Below are 20,264 nucleotides of genomic sequence, written 5' to 3' on the forward strand. Positions count from 1 at the left end.
TAGTTGATTATTTGAAAGGCAAGACCACATCGCCTCCCCGGGGGTTCAAGCGCCAACTGTCGTCCTTCGTCCTTCACAATAATGTCCTCCTGAAGAAGAACTTCGCGCCCAACAGGACAGTACATCTTCTTGTCGTGCCCAAGAATCTTAGGCAAGAAATTATGCAGGCTTGTCATGATGAGCCGACTGCAGGGCATCTCGGGATTGCTCGCACGTTGCACCGCATCCAGGAGAAGTACTATTGGCCGCGGCTAGCTACCGACGTTTCCCATTACGTGAAAACGTGCCGTGAGTGTCAGCGACGCAAAACGCCTCCGACTAGACCAGCCGGACTCCTTAACCCCATACCACCTGCAACTAAGCCCTTTCAGCAAATAGGAATGGACCTCCTCGGCCCCTTTCCGATTTCATCATCAGGTAACAAGTGGATCATCGTGGCCACCGACTACATGACCCGATACGCCGAAGCAAAAGCGTTGCCTAATGGTACCGCAACAGAAGTCGCAAAATTTTTTGTCGAGCAAATTCTCCTGCGACACGGCGCCCCCGAAGTGTTCATCACAGACAGAGGGACGGCATTTACAGCGGAGCTGACGCAAGCCATTTTTAACTACAGCCAGACAAGCCATCGGAGGACAACTGCCTATCATCCACAAACCAACGGACTCACAGAGCGTCTGAACAAGATCATCGCAGACATGCTCTCCATGTACATCGATGCCGAACACAAGACGTGGGACTCCATTCTGCCCTACGTGATCTTCGCGTACAATACTGCCGTCCAGGAGACAACCAGGTTTACCCCATTCCAGCTGGTATACGGCAGGAAGCCCACGACAACACTCGACGCAATGCTCCCGCACGTTTCTGACGAAGATAATCTCGACGTCGCCGCCTACCTTTATCGCGCCGAGGAAGACCGAAGACTTGCGCGGCTTCGCATTCAAGACCAGCAACACACCGACGCCCGACGCTACAATCTGCGCCGACGAGACACGCATTACAAGCCAGGTGATCGTGTTTGGATATGGACGCCAATTCGCCGTCGTGGATTGAGTGAAAAGTTGCTGCGACGTACTTTGGCCTGTACAGTCTAGCGCGATTTGAAGGTTATCGCGAGAGCGTCGACCAGCCTAGCCCTCCAGGCACCTAGCGGCCGACTTTGGAACAGGAAAAATCATGATTTCGCACTCTCCTCTTCCTCGTTCGCTGTTCCGTGCAACAAGCTTCACCCCGCGACGAGATCACCACCCTTTCTCTCTATTCTAAACTTTCCATTGGTTGCGATAAAGCGTGGACTTGGTTACCTCTCGTATCTTGCGGGCGAAAACAAAATTGGTGGGAAAGAAAATAAAAAAAACTGATAGCCCAGAGGAGGGAGTGACAGCTGCTGAAGGAAGAGCAAAAAGGGTGAGGGAAGCTGGCCTGATACCTCCCTCGCCTCGGCAGAGAATTCTGGGCCATGGCGCTGTTCATGTTCTCGGCCGACGCTCGCGCGATAACCTTCAAATCGCGCTCGACTGTACAAGGTTCTCCGTCGCATCGGTGACCTCGACTACGAAGTCATCCCCGACGGCACGACAGCATCTCAGCGACGCCGCACACGCCCGGAAGTCGTACATGTCGTACGCCTGAAGCCATATTATGAACGCTAAAGGACTGGAAGTTTTCATTGTCCGTGTTTATTTTCATTTTAAAGCATCGAGACGATGCTTCTTTGGAAGGGGGGTAATGCCACGTATCATTGCAGTGTGTGTTCGTTCACGCTCAAGGCAGCAGGAAAGGGTCGTTATCACTTTTGTTCGTGGCGCGAGAAGCGACCAGACTAATCTCGATTGTTCGCAGCCATGCAAGGCTGCATCTAGGTTTTTCCAGATTACCGTAATTGATCTTGACCTGTTATCTGGAAGTTTCCTTGCCGGCTTTAAATTGAGCGATGCCGCGAGCGGCGGGCATTCGTAGTTCGACGACCGACGAGCACGTTCGTTGCTTACGCCACCGCCGAGTGATTCAGTTATTTTGCGGGCGCAAGTCAGCCCAAATAAAGAGCTTTGTTTCCAAGACTGGCTGGTGTCTTTCTGACCACTGGACTGCCATCACTAGAACGTGACAGTATAAACATTTCAACGGCGCCATGTTTTTAGTAAAATCTGGCAAACACCATCGTGGGTCAATCCGTCTTTGACAATCCAAACAATTTGCAACTAGAATCTAGGTTTCGGCCAGTATTCCGTTCCACAGCTTGGCACACTTCAAACGTGTAGCCTAATATCGCTGCATCCACTTAGACATTGGTACGAAGAAGCGGTCGGGAGAAGTTGAACCTCAGATTTATTTTTTAACTATATCATAAATGCACTCTTGCACCTTCTAGCAGAGTGGTATAAGAAGCGACAAATGGCAATTATGACAAAATAGATTAACTACCTACAGGATACACAGAATGAGATTTACGTAAGATATTAGGAACCTGTTTTCATGTAGAAGAATATAGGTATCTGGAGGTGACCTTAACGTCGGATCTTAAATGTTCAACTCATATATCGGCAACATCTGCTCCTCTGCGAGTAAAAAGCTGGGCTTCTGAAAACATACATTGCAATTTATTCAGTGTAGTTAATATTCAAGCGTATGAATCTATTGTTCGGCAAACCGTTGAATCGCTAGCATACTACAGAGCCCACACACTGCAATCCACCTAGAAAAATTAGGAAATATCTAAAGCTTAGGAATTAGATTCACAAATAACCGTCCGCCATATTACATCAGGCAGCTCTTCAACAACTAGGCTGAAAGAAGAAAAGGTGATTGCCGCGCCTTTGACAGCGCATCTCTTAGGAGCCGGTTGCCGGCTTCCACGTCGGAGTCGTAGGTGTTGTCGGCGTAACCGTTTGTCCAAGTAGCAGAGCGAAACGCCAACCGGAAGATGGCTGCCACTGGAATTTCCCGTAGGGTAGCTAGCAGCGTAACATGCCACTTGTCACTATGCGTCGGCGTGCTCGGCGTAATACGTCACCTGGCAGGACGCTGTTCATCCTGTCACCTGACAGGTGGCAGGTAGTACCAGAGCGCAACGCCTCCTGTCACGGTGAAAGCGGCGAAATGGACAGCTAGAAGTTCGCTGTCACCGAAAGGTCCCGAAGACCAGGAAAAGTAAAATACTTCAACAGCTGCATTTAAACTTCACATTACCGACTATCGTAATCATCTGTCATTTTTTCGCGTTCTGTTTTCAATGACAAGGGAATCAACCTCATGTTCACTTGGAAAAGGACACAGCCAGGCCTTCCCGACAATCTAGGTTTCAGCTTGAAGCCAATCTTTGCCCGCACAAATTCGTACACATGTTCATTCTTCCCGAAAAAATAATCCGAATGGAACTGCTTGCCTCAAGATTGACCTGTCTATTCTCCAATGCCGTGAGAGCCTCCATGTCTGGTTGTATGATTAGAAATGATGATGATTTCTTCACAAGGTTGTGTTTATACGGCTGTGTTTGCGGCATGTAATGCCACACAACGTACTTGTGTAACTTTTTAAACTTGTTTCAATGTATATTTTTGTGTAAACTTTTTTGTAACCGCAATATTTTTGCTTAGAACCGCCGCAGTGGCTCACTGGTTATGGCGCTCAGCTGCTGGCACAAAAGACGAGGGTTGAATCCCGACCATGGCGGTCGAATTCTGATGGCGGCGAAATGCTAGAGACCCGTGTACACTGTGACGTCAGTGTACCTTAAAGAACCCCAGGTGGTCGAAATTTCCGGAGCCCCTCATTACGGTGTCCCTTATAGCCTCAGTCTATTTGGGATGTTAAACCCTCCCATAAACCATATTGTTGCTGATTCTAAGACACAATGCTTAATAATAAATTAATGTACCCACTCCGGCTCGGACGGATTTGGTCTACAATATAGTATAAAGAAATAAAATACGACTAAACCGAGTTAATGTCCGTCGTCACTGTACTGCCTTATTGCTTACTCTCATTGCTGTAGTATTAAGCTTTAATTAGAGCCAGATTTGTATTTACTACCTGCACGCTGGCTACATCGTTCTGAGCAGTGATCCATTATAAAAAAAAATTAGTGCCGCTACACATAGCCGAAAACACTGCAATGTTCTGATGCGAAACCTATTAAAGACAAGCTCAGGAGGTTGCGTTGTGCTAAGGAATTTCTTTCCTTGAGGTTGGTAAAAAAAGTGAAACCGATAGTCACTACCAAGTGTCTATCAGATATAACAGCACAGGGAGCGTTATTCAGTCGGTAGGGTTGAAAAGTGCTGATAACAATAATTTGAATACTATGTTTTGTAAACGACGCAGCCTCTTTATTCAATACAGAGAAAGAAGACCAGACCACATTGGACAATGGTTCTGGGTAATGGAAGCCTGACGTACGCAAACAGCGGAATTTTCAGAAAGGGTTGTTCAGAATGAAATGAGTTATTATGGCGAGTGATGTAGATGGCTGGTCCCTTGACACCATAAATCCGGCACCCTGGGAAAGAAAACAACATCACACGTTTTGCAGCAGCGCTTACTGCAACAGTTCAGCATATTACATGCAAAATTTGTGCCTAACCTTTTTGTCGCCTTCATGGATAAACTGTGCAAACTATTATTCATCTCTGTCATCTACCAAAAGTTACCTCTGAGCAATCGAGCCAGATAATGGAAATACATCAAACTTCCTTAATTAGGCAGCGCGGCAAGAATTGCTAGGTTTAAACACTGAGGTCTCATCAGTTAGGACGGTGAGTTAGGCTAGTGTGTGAGTGTTCGTAATCTAGTTAAAGCACCGGGAAATAAACTGATGCCGAGAGTAGAAGAAACACTCAGCGCTGTACTAGCCACTGAAAAGTTTAATACACGAGAAAAACAAATTTACAACCTTGCGATATGCGCATGCGGAAAGGGACCGTAACTTGACACGCGAAAAAATAAATTTACTCTGCTACACGATTATTCCTAAAAGTCACTAACTCATGAGTTGAAAGGTATTATTTCACGTGAATTTCTTTCTCATCTGGAAAAGTTGCCACGCTCTGGTTTTCCAAACACTTGTCTGAGTAGAATGGTTACGCTGCAAGCACCGCTGGTCCTGAGGCAAGAAATTGCTTGTATTTTGGGCCACCGTACCAGCTTCCACCAATGTAATCCAAAAATGGGAATTACACCAGAGGAGTGCGTATTCAATTTGGTCAATAAACATGTTCAAAAAAAAATTAAGTGTTGTAGGCAACATCAGAAGGGTAATGAAACAATTTTATTTTGTTAGACAGTGTGGCCGCTTTGCTCTCTTTATTCTGTTTTCCGCTACGCCTATTATTTCGAAAAGATTAACCTAACCTCGCTGCGGATATCTTAATCGAATGACGCACTTTTTTCTGAACCCATCTTCATGCCCGAAAAAAAGTTATGCGAAGAGAACGGGCGTCAATTCCACCAAACCACTGCCCTAGTGCAGTTGGTCTTTAACATCAAGCAAGTTTTTCAACAACGCTCTCATTCTAGCCCTCTCGTAATAATACAAAAGCAAAATTTTGGATGAGGTACACAGAGACGTGAATGGGATACCCACCTTTACCGTCATGAACTCCATATTCCCATCATAGAACTGGGCGAAGCCGTTAACTTGCTGTTGAAGCAGCCATGGGAAGTAGGCGACCACGGTCTGCGTAAATAAAGGAGGGATTTATAAAGAAGCCAATGGTAGTGCGTTTGTGTGTCTGCGAATGGTGCGGTATCTTTATCAACTCATTCCTGCCAGACAAAGGCGAAAGTTGTGCAAAATAAGGATTTAATTCGGCTAGCAGCTTCGGTGACCCATTTGCCTTTGCACATTGGTCACAGAACAGTTAGGGCGCAGTACTTACTGACTTGTCGCCTATTATTCCATACATAAATGCAGAGCATGAATTTCAAACGGCCTGAGATGCAAAAACTTTTGAACAGCTCTTGTAAGAGCTAGTTCATGTGTGCCTTTCCTCTCATGTGTCAAAAAAGAAAACGAATCAGCATTCTGCCACTTGCGGTCGCTTATGACATTCTATTATGAACGCGATGCCGTTAAAGGCGCCGTCCTCCATGAAGTCTGGGGTCGGTGTTGTCGGCATCTGCGTTGTGAGCGAAAATTCGCGAACATTACTTTCGCAGGTGTTTCCCAGAGAGAACCCTAGGAGACAGATGGGACATTTAGGTCACGTGACCTTGCGACGGCATCGCAACCTGCCCTCCGGGTGGTGATAAAACTGAAAACCATGGCAGGTGGCAGTTAAATGAATCATCTATCGCTCGGGAAGAGTAACTAGAGCCGCACAAGGCCCGCCGCTGGGTGCACCTGTCATTGCAGGATGTGACGTATCGCTTAACCGCTCCACCACTGCGCCAGGAGGAATATGACGACTCCCCGGAATCTACGAATGTAAAGTTCAGGATGAGCTTCTGCATATATGGGAATTAGCACAGTACCTTTGAACCGGACCTTAAGTGTCCCCTGCAGTTTTTTTTTATCTTCCAAGGCCCGCAAATGTTTGCCTTGGAGCTGCACAACTCACCTGGAAACCGAGGTTGTCAACGAACCACTTCCCACCGAGAAAATTAGACATCATGTCGACATCGCCGTAGTAGAACAGGGCCCGCACCTTGCCCCTGGTGGCTATTTTCCGGACAATCTCTTTGAGGTCGTGGTACAATACGTCGTACTTGATGACGTCACTGAAAATAAAGGCAGACATATTGTGAAATTTTCGTAATTTATAACTTCCAACGTCAGAGAGGTTATATTTGAAAAACTAGCTTTCGGCCTCTTATGCCATCACTCCGCGCGTGAGCACTTACGTGACAAAATAGAGGACCCGGCGTTTTCGTCCATTTTACTAGAAATAAACTCAAAGGAAGCTCGAAGGATGTTATCATCCATGCGGTTTTTAGATAGAGTACCAAAGTTTCTGTTTGATTTGCAATACGCTAAGTCTTTCACAATTATGCGTGATATCGTCATGAATACGAAAATTGTCTGGTGGCATGGGCGTCCGTTTAAAGCCTCCATCTGTTAGGTGGAAGTCCCCCTCCCCCCGCCCTCCTCGCTATGCATATTACACAACATGTGACGGTCTGTCGAGGTAACAGGAATGAATGAATAAATAACCTTCCAAGGCATGGTGTTTTATGCAAAGACTGTGCTGTCGTCAGCGGTCGAAATCACTGACGTGGGCCTGTGGACATTGGGAGCTGTTCTTTCTGGGTGACTTGCTTTGTATTGCACCTGAAATGCTCTAATGACCTTCTGCCTAGGGACACTCCGTTGACTTGAAACTACGCTAAAAAATGTAAACTGCTAATGTGCTCACCACGCCGAAGCTGTTCGTAGCACACCTAAGCAGGCTGAACGCAAGGTAAGCTTAGGAAGTTCGCTATAATGAGCCAAAACCTTACCTGCACGGTTGCCACTGAAGTGGGGACTCCTCGACATGCAGGGCTTTCCTTACGTCTTGCCTGTTCAGGTAAGCGGACACATCAGTTGTATCTACGCAAGCCGGACTCCACTTGACATCCTTGGAACAAAAAGAAATCCATTTGGAGCTCGCATATTGGAAAATCTGAGTCCTTGATTATTATGATTGCATCAAAATGATCAAACATAATAAAACTCATTTAGCAATATTAAAAATAGGTGGTTATAGTCATGTGTGTCAGTCGAAGTTGTAAACGCATCACTTCACGGACATGTGACAGCGGATATGTAACTGCCAGACACATACCAGCTCGCTTGCCGTGAGGCTTCGGACAAGAGACACCCGTGATCTGTGGTAGATGGAACCAAAGCCCGGACCTAATACGCCATCTGATGCGTTCTGCGACGTTTCACACTTCGAGTACAGGTTGAAAATGTTGAGACCCTGGCTGGTAACGACCATGGAGGCTTCTTTTACCTGCGGAACAAAAGTTTGCGCCGTCAGCAGCGCGTAAGAACCCACAAAAACATTATTTAGCCTTCTGATTGCCGCCACCTAGCCTTCTGATTGCAGCCAGGGTTCGCTCCATTAGTAAAGGTGTAGTGACGAGTGGTTGCAGGACAACCATCTCCCCACATAGTGAGAAAATATTTTCTCGAAAAACCACTTTAGTGCTTCTTAGTTGATTTACAGCAACGAAATAAGGAGAAAGTGGAAATAAAAAAAGCAGCTACGAAAGAGACCAGCTGAGAAATACCTACTTACCGCGCTTTGACAGGACGATGTCGTTGAATCAACAAAGTTGCAAGTGTTTTGTGTGATAACACCGTTGCAGCAGTTTGTAGTAAGCTTCTTCCACAAACTTAAAAAAAACAATAAAAGAACAATTAGGAATTGGAACAATACGGAGCGGTCATTTTAATACAATCTCTCTGCGCTTCATAGGGAAATTAATTAACATGAAAGAGTGTTCAGCTGTTTACACAAATGTTATCTTGATTTTGCCCCACAACATATTCACTGCAGGTCGAAGCCCTATATTGGTTCCGCTTGATCTTTTTTTCTCCTTAGCCTCCTCACATTTAACTTATTCAATTTTGTGTAAGTTTGGTATGATTTAAAGCGGATCGCCTAATATGTAGCCTACTGAAACTAATCTCCTCTAACGCTATTTATTTCGCAAGATGGCAGAAGGATTACGTGAGCACGGCTAGCCGGAAGGCTCCTTTCTCACGTAGTCATTTTTTTTTTAGACTAAACAACCGATAAGCCCGAATAATTTTGGTGGTCCGTTGTTCCTGAAACAAACACGTTAACCTTCCAATCCCGAGAAGCTAAGTGACAGATGTGAAGAATTTGAAGCCCCTGTAAAATAAATGGTAACAACTGTAGCTATTCTCACTGTTTTTGCTTTTTTAACTATCCGTTTCGACATTTCCTCATACTCAAATGTGCTTCGATTTATTCCTGTAAAAGCTTTTTAATGAAACATGGTAGGCTTACTATTCGCTTGTTCAAAGGGCCATGATCAGTAAAATACTGCAATATTTTTGATATTTTGGCATTTTGCTCTTAGGCACCTGCATAAAATGCATTGTTTTGGCTCATTCCAATATAATACAATGACATTTCAACATATCATACCTATTTTGGTTAATTGCACAGCTCAAGTTTTGATTTATATCAGTGCCAATGCAAGTTGCTTTGTGATCGAATAAATTAAAGTTACGACATCTGGACTCAAGTGAATATTTCGTAAATTTAAAACAAAATCAATATTTTAAAAATATTGTTTACTCTTTATTGTTCATAAAGATAGAAATGATAAATTTAAGAGAGAAAAATACATTGCTTCTTGTATCTACAATAAAAAATTTTCCAGAATGGGGCCCCACATCTTAATTCAGAATTTTCTTTTCCTCCTAAAACAATGGATACAAAAACAGTGGTACACAAAATAAAAAGCTACGTGGATTCTTGTCCGTAAAGAAAGTTTGAAGCGAGACGTAACCATGAAGTTACAGAATACTACTTGTGTTTCAAATAATATTATTCTTTCGCTTAATAAAAAACCAGACTTAAATTTTAAGGAAGCACATCCATAATGTTCTTCTATACAACAACAACGACCTCATTAACACTTCCTCAAAGTTCTCTCGGTACTTCCTTATTAGTAGCTTGTAGTAAGTTCTCTGTTTCTTTCCCCAACTGAAACTAACTTTTCGGCATTCAGAGCGTACTGATGAAGCAAGATATGAGTCAAGTACCTGCGTCCAAAGAGACCATGGTAGTTACTGAAGAACATAAGAGAATTGGCCCTGGCACGTTCGTCCAGAATTCCATTATTGATGGCGTAGCCCTTGGCGAGGAAAAGAATATATATGAAACCCTTGTGAAAACTTCGGTGAGTTCAATAACTTAAGCGTTAAATGCACATTTTCCTTCTGTCAAAATAATGATTCTCCGTCTGAACGCTCTTGTCCTGAGCGCACAGGAGAAAAAATGAGAGCGATACATAATGGAATTATACTTTGGAAATGCGTTCAATTTCGCAGCTGTTGATACCTTTGCTGGAATTGACATCGCATCCAGTTAGGTGACGTCACATCCCTCCAGACAAAAGGTAAATTTGTCTGGAAGGGTGATAGCAGTCCCATGCGGCTCCAATGCTATCGCGTTAACCTTTGACTTCGAAGTGCTCCGGAATTAGAACATATGAAACCCAATTTTTGTTTCGGTTCGAAATATGCCCTTCTTCGAAACTTTTTTTTCGTATACGTTTTTGATGATTGTGGAAATCATAGCAGCAATAATATATATCGTGAATAATATTTATTACTTAATATTTGGGAACGGAAATTATTTGGGCCTTGTCGCAGCACAGACGAATGTTTGTGGGGCGTTTTTCTTGTTGAAATAAACCTTATAGAACAACAGCAGTGACAAATTGTTGGAGAATTCGTGAAAAATAAAAAAAAGACCTAAAGGCTGTTTGTCTTTCACTGCCAGTGAGTTACTGCAAATGTTCTTTTTTTGTAACATTGACGTTTGGCAGTTGCTAAGTTCAAAGACAGGCTGTACTCCTATCTCCGAGTCCTCCAATGCTCCGAGTCTTCCATTACGCCGGCTGGCGTAAACGCTGTCCCTTCTGTCTATTACGTATGCGGGCGCATACTTGCGGAAGTTATCAAGCAGCACGTTCGTAGGCAGAGTTCCAAATGCATGCTATGTAAGTTGAATCCACTGCATGTGTTTGGGCTCTCACTTCACGGCTACGTGCGACGTCTGAGAGGCGCACCAAAGCGCCTGGGGTTTCTCACAGCCACGCAACCATCCCTATAACGTCAAAGATCCCCGGAGGCGACAGGCGGGGCGCATGATGGTGTGGTCTAGCACCCCCCCCCCCCCCACTCCCTCACCTCATCAGTGGGCAATCCACCTGAAGACCGACAAAGACAGTGCAAGGCACGTGCAGGGGGTGGTCGCGTGATCACAGAACGAAGCCATGTGTGAGCCGCCATAAGAGGTGTGTATCACAGCTCTGCTGTACAACATATTGCCCAAGATACTTCCTGCTCATCACCGCTTCTGAAGCGCTCACTACGATAGGTTCCCATGGTGAGAGGAAATCGTTGTCGAAGCCCTGCAGAAGCTCAGACTTCAGAGTTTGTTTTCTAGCATACTAAAATAATTTTCAAAAATTTCAGCATTTGTGATGAACCGAGACCGGTTTGGAAAATTATTGTGCTGCAGAAATGTCTTTTCTGGAAATAGAACTAAAATAACCAGCAACAGTAACCCACAAAATATACGAAAAGATAAATAAGTGTGTACAAATGAACCTAGTTTGAACAGAAAAAAAACTTCGCCGTCCCTGTGCGCTTACGACCAAGAGTTTTCTCATAAAGATGCCCAACAAGTACATAAAGCCGTGGTCCTATAGACCTCACCGTCAAATTAATCGCTGGCTCATCGAGCAGTCGCTCAACCAGAAGGGACACATGCGTGGCAGACACGCCCTGACCAGTAATGAACAGGGCATTGTTGCTGTATATGGAGAACTTGTGGTAGAAGTCCAGTATGGCCAAGTAGGTGTCGTCTGCAGCTTGCTCGTCATTGGTGGTGTAGTTGCCGGTTGCGTCGTACGAATAGCCTGATCCTGCTGGCGCATCCAAAAAGACCAAGTTGGCTGCCTGCATACATGACAACGACAGTTGGAAAAAAAATGCTGGCCTATTTCTTTTCTACATACCAAATGCCGCAATACCTCCAATCATCTGTATGCCTCTTTCAAAAACCATAAGTACAACTTCATAACAGCTAAACTGTTCGGCTATTGATCAACTCAATAAACGCTTAAGGTGTGCGTCCTATGCTAATGATTCGTGCTCATTCTTCCATTGGCCTTTGAAAGTTATGCAAGTTTTCTTGGGGCATTTCCTCTGTTTGCAAAAAAGCATTGCCCCTCTTTAAAAAATATAGTATCTTCAACATCGGAACAGGTATGCGTGCTAAAAGCAACATACCCTCCATTATTTTCAATGTCAGTGCACGTTTAAGAACTCCACGTGGTCGAAATTTCTTCAGCGGTTCAGTGCAGCGTCCCTCATAGTCTGAGTCGCTTTAGGCCCTTTCACGTACCCCATAAAACCATAAAACCAATCCATTAGTGTTTCTCTCTACATACTATCGCACCTAAAGCTACTTAGACGGAGGTGCATATTTGCTGCCCTTTGTTGCTTCCATGGCCCTTACAATCATTTATAAGTATGAAAAGTTTTTACCCAGGTTGTCGGCGCGCCACCGGCGACCTTCGAGTCAGGACGGAGAGAGAACACGCAGGCGAACGTAAACGAACTTTGGCGAATTTTTTAGTTCACCCGGCTCCTGCTGCTATACGCGCTTCGCTGCTGCCAAAGAAGAGCATGCGCGAACAGCACCTTTATAGCCCCGTCGTGGGCAAAGGTATCGCGCGGCGCAGAAGAGCCTCAGTTCTGCCCTGTAGCCCGAGGAGCGCACCCGCTGTCCTGGTGGTGCTTGATAGGTGAGGCGAATTCAGTGCGTGAGTTGCCATCATTACGAATGCGCGGGAACCCTTGTACACAGTTCCCGTGGTGCCATCCATCAGCATGACCAGTAACGAGCTCTAATTGGTTCGTTGTGTTGGTCGGCGGAGGCGGTCAGGGCGGAGTACGGTCGCGCCGAATCTAACAACATTTTATGTACTGCGTGCCGATACCATCCCTCTTCTTCCGCGCATGGCGTGCGCTGGTCGGTCGGGTCAGCATATATCAAAAGAGGCAATGAAGGCCGGGTGTACTGTCCTTTCTGCATAAAAACTAAGGAAAGAAAAGTGGTTCATGAAGGACGCTCCCCAAGACTCGAGCGCGGCTGTCAGTATCCATGAGCCGTAATTGAATACTGTGCACCTTTCCTGCAATTCATTGCATGCTCGCATCAACTCTCGACCACTACGTACTACGTTAATGTTTTTGCTACATGCAGTGATATCAGCCGAATTGATGCTTAGTTCATGTAAGAGGCAGCTGCTCGATATAAAAAACAGAAGGGCTTTCCTTGTTCCAACTGAAGTCGTTCGGCACCAGACGATGTCCTTTGTCCACGACTTGGAAAGGACCGTGTTCCATCATTAGGGTGAGCATGGAACTACATCCGGGTCCGCCGTTCACCCAAATTATGACCGGATCCACACTCGCCTTCCCAGTTTGGCTCGCCGCGTACCTGCGTTAAACGTGAGAGCGCAATGCTCAGCCGTGTTACAATAGTTCAGCAAAGATACCAGCTGCGTACAAATTTGAAACAGCCGCAAACTACCAGCAGACAGCCTAAATAGGAGATGGTTTGCTTCAAAGCCGATGTTAAAGATGTACATAAAGATAAGGACATAGGTTAACGCCGTGAGGCAAGAAACAACGATGATTTAACTGCTGGTACAATGCTTGTTGTCATTACAGTTCACTGCAGCAAGTTAGTGTATTTGTTGTTGTGATTTAAATATATGAATAAGCGTTTATATTGCCGATTATTTAGTGGCTCACGTAACCCAAAGCTCAATCCCACCTCACAGCCCAGCCATCATTCTGTTGATGGAACTGGAACCGAACCGGCTTGAGAGAAGAAATTCAACGATATATTATATAATGGTGGTAGGAGAATACCACGCGCTGATACATGTATTCTTATGTCTGACGCATTTGCAAAGAAGAAAACACGCAACTAAAATTAAGTGTCTACAGTCACTTAATGGCACAAGACAACGCGCACCAACCGCTTCTCTATACCACTGGTTTGTTTGTTCTGAAATTTTGCAAAGGGTTGTAGATTGGCAGTGATTTTTTTTTATTCTTGGCTTGAGCAGTGCGGTTTCCTGATTCGGTGAGGGTTAATTGGGCGTCAGCATGCGTCGAGGCTGGGCAGAATAAAACACTTTCCCAACAGCAGTTTTTACAGCTCCATCTCTCGTCCACATCTCACGTTAGTCTGCTTTCAATATTCTCGAATAAGCAGTGCCTCTACAATCTTGCACGAAAACCACATCCAGCATTAGTTGTCCGCCCATTACCACTACGTCTCCTCCGATTACGGAACTACACGAGAAAAAGAATTCAACAACATTTAGGGCAACTAAGCTGAAGCACTCTATGAAGAGCCGAGGTTTCAGAATGTGCTGAGGAACTCATGATCTGAAATGTTTCTGGCAATACTATTTCGCGTACCAGTAGTGGAGCCTTCTATTCGGGCCAGCGTTCAAAAATCCTGAGTACTGCTTGAAAGTGGGCTTCACGGCAAGCCCTGGTAGAGACTTGATTTCGTCTTGCGCAGGGCCCTGGCCGGACACGCTGGACACTGCAGCCGCGGCAGCCAAGAAGACTAGAAGAGCCATGGACTTCATTTTCGTGTTCGATGGCTTATCTGTAAGCAAAGGGCAGACAAACACGAGAAAGGAAACTATGGCTAACTGCTTGCTAATAATTACATTTGTGCTCAACGTCCTAGCAGGCAGTGTGGCGTTTAGTTCAATTTAGTTCGTAACTTCAAACATCGCAGTGTCTCGGCGATTGCGTTCCCCATGTCGACGACTGCGTATGTCGCGTCATCCTGACATGGAATAGGCAGCTCCTTGGAAAACTTGCATGTGCGAGAATGCCACAGAGTTAAAGTAAATTCGATTGCACTGCTTTGCATTGCTTCCCAGATAATTTGCAGTCTGCAAAGAGCATGCCAAAAAACACCTCGAAAAATATAAACGAAGTATACAGCGTGCACTTCTTGTGCTCCCCGTAAAGCCCAAATCTAGCCGACAAGAGAAGCGCCACCAAGTCTCTGACCACAGAAATAGTAAACGGCTTAGTTGCAGGCGTCAATCGCTGTTCGGCAGCTTTCCTACCTTCAAGGTCTATTCGGATATTAGCCACGTTTAGCATACCGTGCACTGTGTAGCCATTACCGGTACTGCAGTACTGGCAACCCGCGCGCCGCCAATGCGCTGCGCAAATTGTCTTGACGACATCAGATGGCGCAAGGTACCCTGCAGCTGCGCGCGCGCCTGCAGCATCGGGACCAATCAGCACGCGCTCACCGACAGTGGGCGGTCTCCCGATACCCCGGTAACGGTAACACGGCTTGCTGAAGGCGTCTAGTGAGGTCATTGTTTTTATTGCGATAGCATTAAACGTCCCGTCCGCCCGAAAAGCCAGCCGCCGTCCGTTTGTGTCACGAAGCAGCAAACGGCAACCTATCCACCGAGTGCGGGCAGTTGTCTACGGTGGCAGCCAGCAATAAAAGTATTTGAAAGAATTCAGTGCAATACCGACCTGTCGAACATACACTGCGCATTAGGTCATTGGTCGAGAGGTAGACAGGCTCCCGAAGAGCTATCTGCGCAAAATGAGCCTTACGTGAGCTCGGGAAGAGTAACCTACGTGTCAAAAAATTGCGAGGACACTTTCTCAACTAAGCTGTTGAGAGGCGAAAGCCGAAGACACTATGCCGTGAGGACTTTCGGTGGATGTGACGTCACACCATTCCCGTGGCTATACCGATAGCCAATTAATACATCTCTCGTGGATCTTAAGTGTTAATTGCGCTTAATTGCACATTTTTTAAACCTAATTTGACACAAATACCACGTTTTTCCGACCATTTTGTGACAATTTTTACTATGTCGTGACGACTTCTGGTAGATGTGACGTCACGTCATTCCCGTGGCTATATGGACGTCTGCGCTATTTCGACGCAATTTCGACATTTCTGCCTATATTTACTTAACTAATGAACCTGCAGTCATTAAACTTTCTTTATAGGTTCATTTTTTCCTCCTCTGTCTGAAGCAACTATTGGTTTTCTTCTATCGTTTTTAGTTCTAAAGTTAAACGCGTGTGACACCCTCTAATAATGGACGACAGTATGAGCCATTAAATGCTTTCGCCTTTAAAGTACCACAGGTGGCTGTGGTTTAAATAGCCACCGGCCTGGGCGCATCGCTTATCCGCTGCGCCAGTGATGGCATAAAGACTCCGCCAGGTCTATGATTCCATCAAACAGAAGGAGCATTTGAGTGGGAATAAACTATTGCTATCGCATTGTGCGGTAGGTTAAGCGTCGTCCAAGATTTTGTTTAAGGTCATAAGATGTTATAACGAAAGCACTGAAACCTTATTTAGGTCTCAGGAATCTACGTGCTTAGCACGCGCTGCGGGACACATGTAGTACCACAAATACGAAATTGTTTTTTTCCACAAGCTCCACGTGTCGCTGACACCAGACTCATCCGTAGTAGCAGTAAGCAGCCACCTATCTCTTTTGCCTCCAGCTGGTCATGTAGGTGCGCTTATCGCACTTATTTTCACCGCTAAAATTTGCCAAATACGTCAGAAAGTTCCTGCGCATGATTAATGCTACAACGGAAATGGAGCTTTTCTACGACCACCCATATTTTGATGGCTAGTCCCCAGTGCTGCGGTAGTGTGGTGATTTAACGAAAGCCGGCAATAAAGCCACTCGCGTCGAGTCGTGACTGCCTTTTAGATTGTCGCTGGAACTGGGGAAGTAAACTATAAAACAAATGTAAGGTAACCTTTACCACTGAGCATGATGTTTCTACACGTTGGTACTGCATTTTATGCGAAGCATACTAAAATAGCCCAACCCAGCTCCTCGAGCGCGGCGGTGTCGTTACCATTGACCTTTCGTGACCTCCATGTCATACCACGTGATGCGTGACGTCACAGCAGATGAAAAACGGGGGCCCAACTCGCGCCGTCGCGCGAGGCGTCGTCACCAAGGATGACCACGTGGTGCGTGACGTCACAGCAGATGAGAAACGGGGGCCCGCTCGCGCCGTCGCGCGAGGCGTCACGAGCAAGGAGGACCACGTGATGCGTGACGTAACGACATAGGAGAAACGGGGCCCCAGCTCGCGCCGTCGCGCGAGGCGTCGCGACCAATGTGTTTCCTGCTTCTGCCGCTAGGTGCGCTGTAGTGAACACGTGATGCTGGAGCGGCGGTATACAAGGGGGTGCGCCTGCCTCTGCTAGGCGTACACGGGATAGAGATGCCTCCTGGAGACAGGGCTGCTCGTTGGAATGAGAAGCAAAAGTTGCGGCGTGCTACAGAGACTGATGAATAGCGTGAAGAACGTCTAGCCAAGCGGCGTGCTCGATATGCAACTCGGCGACAATATGCTTCGCATCTGACTAGGCTTAACCTAAGCTAAGCCTCAGCCATTTTTATTGAAATTTATTGAATTGCGAAACAGAAACCACTAATATAAGGGAAAGAACAAATAGGCGCTATACCTGTAGCGAAAATTCACAGTGCTGACTGCTGAATACAATTTCTCTTCTCTATCAAATTCTTGTAGGCCGCACAAATGCAGTGAACAGGTTATGGAATGCAGTGTTACCGAAAACAAAAATCAACTTCATTGTTGCTCTCGCGGGGAAACGCCAATACTCACCTGAAGCCTAGTTATGGGTTGTCCGAATAAACGTTGCATTAATAAATATCGGATAATGTGCCCTTTATGCCAAATGAGAACGTTTAGCGAATGTGCGATTTCAAAGACTTCCGACGGCAAGGGTACATGTGAGACACCCGTCTAAAAATTCGAGGACGAAGAAAATATAGCGGGCACAGTTCAACAGATGCTGTTACGTGCACGAAGATAGACGGGCTTTAGCCTAAAGTGGATCGGCAGGCTGGTCAAAAAAGCTGGCGGAAAAATTGGGAGGACTTTTAAGCGATAACATAAGGTTATGACGGGAAAGCGTTAACTCCTTCAGAGGCTTGGCGTTCTCTTCACATATCACTTCGCAGGCACAGACAGTGTCGAACGAGACACACAAGGCCTCTCTTTAACCAAATCAAACCAGCGTACCTCGGTGACGTAGGGGTCCCTCTTTTGACTTGCGACCCAAGCGTCACAAGCTCGATTCCCATCCGGCCAAGATTCGACCTGGGGAACTTGAACAGCTAAGCGCCAAAGCCACTACACTTTGATCTTAGCCAAAAGGCCGAGAAGCGATTGAGCAGCGGCTGCGGGTGACAGGCATTTAGCCAGTTTTTTGCCCTGATCATTCAGTACTGAGATGAAAAGGCTTCTATTTTTACCGCCTATTATTACATTGGTCGCTGTGCTCGCTAAGTTTTACTTTAGTTAAGTTTCCCAATATAAAGCGCAGAAACAAAGAAAAATAAATACCAAAAGATATGTTAGCGCGTGAGACATGGATACAGATTAGAAAACAAATGCCTGCAGAGCGGAACGTAGTGGAAATCGAGATTAAGAAAACCACTGGCGAACTGGCATCAGTAGTTAACAAAAAAAAAAGTTTACGTACAGTCGTGGGAAAAAGTGAGAGTCAACCCCCCCACCCCCCCCACCCCCCCTTTAGTTCTGAAGCTTCCCGCTCTGCATGGGGGCGCCACCAGACGAAGCCTTCCTGCTGTCCAGACTGGCGCACTGGGCCGGGCGCAACCGCAGGAAGATGGATGCATTGATGGATAGTAGCGCCCCCTTTTAAACGGGGTTGTGCAAATGCCACCATGCTCAGCTTTTCTTTCTTTATTTTTGTTCAACTGTGTTGTCAATTCTCATTAAGATTCGCCATCTTCTTTACCTACGGTTTCCTACACTTCTAACCTTATGCCACATCTCTGCTTTTCAGCCACCAATCCTCCAATCGCTTTTTGCTAACTTCTACTGCAGATTTATTTACATGACCATTGTTATCTTTAAACCCTAGGGTCTCCAGAAGAGTGACTGTGCCTGCATCGACATCCGGATGGATATCATCACATTTGAGTATCACGTGTTCAATTGTTTCCACAGATCGACCACACACTGCACATGTGTCATCTTCTTCGTTAAATTTCTTTTTAAAGGAAGTGTTGGTCAGGTCGCGCCCCCATGCGCAGCGGCAAACTTCAGAACAAAAGAGGGAAGGGGGGTGTTGCACTTATTTTTGTCCGCGACTGTACTACCCACTGAATCCCAAGAAACTGGCGTGGGTAGAGAGAAGCAGATTTTAGGACACCCGAAAGTTCTACATCATTGCTCCCTGCACAGGTAAACCATCGAGTAGTCGGCAGGCAACGGCTTTTAGTCGTGACTGACATACTACAGATGATTTTATATTTCAAGAAGAGACCAGTCTGTGAAAATATTGTGCACATCAGCATTATAGATCCGGGAACAAAACGTAGAATACTCACAGGAAAGTGCCGCATTACAGGTGGCAATGAAATATTTTCGAGCGCTTCGGTAGATTTCACTTTCGCGGCCACGGTTGACGCGGAATAGTAGAACCGGTGTCCAGCCCCATGCGTTCGTACCCTGTAGGGCACCTGATAGAAGCACGTGCGATTAGACCAACACAATAGCGGCTTCATAAGAGCTCATGATAAGGCATATCTTCATACCTTCGCTGTCTGAAACATATCCCTCATCGTTATCTAATCCCTGACCGCGATTCTCAGTGAAGGCGCGTTTCTGAGGCAGTATTTGTATTTATATCCTAACATTGATAACATGCCAGAAAAAGAAATTACCTGCTCTTAGAACATTTTTCTGTGCTTCGCTGCCTTATGATTTGGCTGCCGTTTCAGAAGGAGCTAAAATGTATGCCGGCTTCTCTCCTCACAAAAAAGGAGATAATAGCAATGAGCACTTATCTCGACACTCTTGTGAAGCCATTATCTAAAAAATCTTTATACTTGTAACTTTTGCAAATTAAGGTGTCACCGTGCGGTCTTGCGCCACCATAGTGGATTACTTCTGCTAGAATGACGACTCCGACGTACGCATTTAACCTTGTTTTAAAGGGCAAACGTAAAGAGCCATTTTCATGTCATTCTGTTTTTCCAGATATCTCTTTTATAACATGCACTTTCCGCATCATCATCATCATCAGCCTGGTCACGCCCACTGCAGGGCAGATGCCTCTCCCATGTCTCTCCAATTAACCCTGTCCTTCGCCAGTTGCGGCCACCGTATTCCCGCAAAGCTCTATTTCCAAGTACGTTCGTTATAGTTACCTCTCTTTATCTATCCGTTATTTCTCTAAAGAAGTAATATAATGTTCAGAAAGCTTAGCAGCTAACATTAGACGCTTTTAGCATATCGGAGACGTACTAGAGGAGACGTATACTTATTTACCGGACGCCGGCTGCGCATACAGCTGGTCCCACCATGTCAGTGCGCATTCGCAGGAGGCGTCCGGTAAACCAGCGTACGTCTCCGGTAGGAAAAGCGTCTATATATTCATGAGTGCGCGTTCTCTG

General features: G+C 45.7%; 1 protein-coding gene across 1 annotated transcript; it reads right to left on the bottom strand.

Moving 5' to 3' along the window:
* Window positions 1-4,417: 4,417 nt before the first annotated feature.
* Window positions 4,418-19,310, bottom strand: LOC149366293 (lysosomal protective protein-like). Its single transcript, XM_089555606.1, has 11 exons — window positions 19,197-19,310; window positions 14,198-14,393; window positions 13,033-13,202; window positions 11,411-11,649; window positions 9,728-9,819; window positions 8,226-8,322; window positions 7,767-7,937; window positions 7,441-7,559; window positions 6,561-6,720; window positions 5,585-5,677; window positions 4,418-4,501 (listed from the first exon to the last, which is right to left on the bottom strand). The coding sequence occupies exons 2-11, from the start codon at window positions 14,371-14,373 to the stop codon at window positions 4,418-4,420; spliced, it is 1,401 nt and encodes a 466-aa protein (XP_089411732.1). The 5' UTR covers window positions 14,374-14,393; window positions 19,197-19,310.
* Between the last annotated feature and the right edge of the window lie 954 nt (window positions 19,311-20,264).

The sequence above is a fragment of the Amblyomma mixtum genome, chromosome 1 (assembly GCF_055824585.1).
Source record: "Amblyomma mixtum isolate Tamu chromosome 1, ASM5582458v1, whole genome shotgun sequence".
In the NCBI taxonomy this organism is placed as follows: Eukaryota; Metazoa; Arthropoda; class Arachnida; order Ixodida; family Ixodidae; genus Amblyomma; species Amblyomma mixtum.

Excerpts from the sequence above, each read along its gene's own strand:
- LOC149366293 (XM_089555606.1), bottom strand. The coding sequence starts at position 14,373 with ATGAAGTCCATGGCTCTTCTAGTCTTCTTGGCTGCCGCGGCTGCAGTG. Across the intron at positions 13,203-14,197 it reads AATAGAAGGCTCCACTACTG|GTACGCGGCGAGCCAAACTG; the intron begins GTACGCGAAATA and ends CGTTTAACGCAG. Across the intron at positions 7,938-8,225 it reads CATCGTCCTGTCAAAGCGCG|GTAAAAGAAGCCTCCATGGT; the intron begins GTAAGTAGGTAT and ends TTTGTTCCGCAG.